General features: G+C 29.7%; 1 protein-coding gene across 1 annotated transcript; it reads left to right on the top strand.

The window, feature by feature from the left end:
- The first annotated feature begins 632 nt into the window (after nt 1–632).
- Nucleotides 633–1555, top strand: LOC143205959 (uncharacterized). The gene is made up of 4 exons (XM_076418957.1): nt 633–859; nt 913–1044; nt 1108–1293; nt 1355–1555. Exons 1-4 carry the CDS (start codon nt 755–757, stop codon nt 1415–1417), a joined length of 486 nt encoding a protein of 161 aa, XP_076275072.1. The 5' UTR covers nt 633–754; the 3' UTR covers nt 1418–1555.
- The last annotated feature ends 1861 nt before the right edge of the window (nt 1556–3416 follow it).

The following is a 3416-nucleotide window of genomic DNA, read 5'->3' as shown; positions in this document are numbered from 1 at the left end:
CTGTAAAAAGTATATTAATATGTATATTAGTATATAAATTTAAATATCCGTTTTCAAAGTATATTAATCGTTATGTTTCGATTATGTTTTACATTTTAGAAATGTTTTTTTTTTTTAAGATCATGTTAGAAATAAAGTCAGTATTTTAAATTGCGATTTTACATACATACAGGGCACGGCCCAAAAAAATATCGATATTATTTAAAGATTGTAAAATGTACATTAAAGTATCGAATTTTTTAATAAATATTTTATTTTAATTAGTGTAGAGAAGCTAATCTTTTAAGGTTAAGTACCAAATTTAATAGTTTATTAAAAATGTTTAAAAGGTTTTATAATATTTATGGAATAATTTATGTAACTATCGATACATCGGAAGTTACAAACGATTTTCTTTCATCATCTCTAGTTTACTCTTTGATCTTCCATATATGTAATCAATAAGAAAACATAAAATATTTTGACAAAAGAATTTGATAAACAATGTTTGCTACATTGAAATATTTCAAAGTTTTGCAAAGTTAAGTGCATTTATTCACGTATAAACATTTATAATTTAACTATTAACAATTTATATTAGTGTATATTTTAAAATATCTTAAAAACATATAATACAGAAATTTAAACAATGGAGATATTAAGAGATTAATGTATGACCAAAGAATTTAAAGATAATACTTAACCGATATTTTACAGTTCCAATGAAAAAGTTATTTGTCCTTACAATAACTCACATCACATAAGAGTATCAAGGATGGAATTACATTTGAAGAAATGCAAAGCTGCTAACAGCGGGAATATTGTACTAGTCCCTTGTGATTATAATACATGTCACCGTGTACCACCAGAAGAATTAAATGTAAGGTGTATTATTTATTAAAGAAAACCAATACAGTACTTTTTTTATACTAGTTACACCATAGTATGTGCCCGGATAAAAAGTGTATAGAATTGCAGCTAATAAAAGAAGGCAGTGAAGTTGAAAAGGTGGTAACACCTCTAGAACCTATTAAACTTGTACCAGTTGATGATAGTTGGGATAACGTAATTTATGATTTTAGAAAATCCTAATAATCTATAAATATTATAATTTTTTTGTATTTTTAGAGTGAGGGCCCAACTTATAATGCAGAGCAATATTGTCTCGAACATCAAGTATTGAGACGTTTAGACACAGAGTCTGCTTCAAAGAGACGGAATTTTCGGAATTCTGAAAGACAAAGAATAGGACAACTTACAGACACTGCCGTATCCAATAAATCCAAATTGAATAGTTGTCAGGATCGTCAAAATGTAATATGAATTTTTGAGTTTTTCTTAATAATTTGACTTGCTTTGATTGGTTTCTTTTTAGGCAAACGTACCACAAACACCAGTGGTTTCATCACAAACAAAGACAAAACACCTGACGCAATAAGTGATGTAATAACGAAAAATTGGAAAAGTCCAAAAGCTATATTATCCAAACCAAATAAATTATGTTCTATTTTAAAATTTTATTATAAGTGTGCGATATGAAGTGTTTATGTGATTTATTGAAAATTCATTGTTTTATGTTATAAAAATGTGCTTAATGTATGTTTATTAACTATATATTATTTAATTATGCAGTTGACAAATATTTTTAGAGATAAATAGTCTATTCCTTGTAAAACTTATTCCGTATTTTATTTTTTTATTGTTAACATATTCATTAATTTTTTTATTTTATTACCTCGATTATCTATCATTTGGTGTTTTGATATGCCAATAAGTAGAAGCCTTGTTGAGTATCAAGGTCTGCTTGCTTAGGATTAAAAATTAAATGCCTAAAAATTAGATAAATGTGTGTTATATTTTTTATGCGCCAAAAGTGATAAGCTATAAAATACATAGTAAGATATTAAACACTAAATGTATTCAAATTATTTTTTATCTTTCTGCTCAAAGTAATTTTATCAAAGAGGTTGGACAGTAGGAGGTAACAAGTGTTCGATAGTTTTACACAATGAAAATATATATTCTATTCTCAGATCGTGTTAGACATAAAGTCATTAATTTAAGATGCGATTCAGAACACAAATACATAGAGCAACTGGAAAGAACATCGATATCTAATACAAATATATAGTTATATTTAGGAAAGTAAAGAGGGCTTGCAAAAGGGGCATACCTATGTGGGGTACTCCAACGATAAGAACAACCAATGCACGTGACAACAAATTAGCTGATGATATGAAGGGTACCAAAAACTGGGGGCCATCACGAGCGACGTTGCTATGAACGTTTACTGCCAGGCTGCCAGCACAGGAGTAGCCAACCAATCGGTAGTCACCACAACAAAAAAAAAGAAAACAGAAAAAGAGTCATTGAATATACCAGACCATTAAGAGAATTTAAAATGGTGTCTGGCAGTCAGACCTCACCGAAGGAATAAACTGCAGGTCACCCCAAAAAGTAAAAAAATTGATTTCACAGAAGTTATAAAATACACAGTATGGAAAGTATAAAATGGAACTATAAAGAAAAAATCATCAACAAGGTAAGAAATTTTAAAAGATCAAGTAGTTAAGAGTATGTCTCCATTATAGAAAAACCAGAATAACAACCACCATATTCCAAGAGCAGGTCGGAGTGAAGTTTTGCGAGGTCAGGGTGGCCGAATTTTAGACACAAATAATTGATTAGAGACGCCTATATGGTAAATGCGCTTTTAAGCACGATTGCATAAATAAATGTTTTGCTGCCTTGAAATATAAATATGTAAAACGCTACGGAGCAAGATCGAGTTATAGCCTCACGGGCAGGATGAAGATTCCGGCATCTTAATTAATTCTGTGATGTGGCCATAATCGACTTATTCATAAAGTATAAATACAGAGCGGCTCGGCTGAATTCAGTATTTTAATTGCCCAATTACCTTCACCAAATCGGTTCTAAAAAATATTATAATGGATGCACATCGTCAGGAAAGTAATTTTAAAACTTTGTGTCATTTTTTATGGTCAAGCATTAAAACAAGTCATTTTTCCAAAAAAATTTATTAATTAATTATAAAATCTATGACAAGAAATATAATAGTTTATTGATGAATTAACGTTTGAAATTTAAATACTAAATACTTTGATAACATTAATTGAATTTTACGATTCATATGAATGCTATAAAAAGACAACTTAATAAACCTAACAAGTTCACGGTAAGATGGAATGTACTACCTTACTTCAGTTATCTGGTATCTTTATGGACTCATTCTTCTACCCACGCCCACCGCACCTCTATCGGGTGGACCTTAAAAATGGACAAAACTGTCCTCTCAAGTTCACCGAACAGCGAGTGATTCTTATAGCTGTATTTTACGCCTTATTCCAGACCAGGCTCTAGCATACATGTATACCCAAATATATATTAAATTGCTCATCCTTTTTAAATGCTAC

This window comes from Rhynchophorus ferrugineus, unplaced genomic scaffold, assembly GCF_030347505.1.
Source record: "Rhynchophorus ferrugineus isolate W39M unplaced genomic scaffold, kcgeb_rfMv2 rfM102, whole genome shotgun sequence".
Classification (NCBI taxonomy): Eukaryota; Metazoa; Arthropoda; class Insecta; order Coleoptera; family Curculionidae; genus Rhynchophorus; species Rhynchophorus ferrugineus.
The sequence above is the reverse complement of the archived record's forward strand: the minus strand, read 5'-3'. Positions and strand labels throughout refer to the sequence as shown.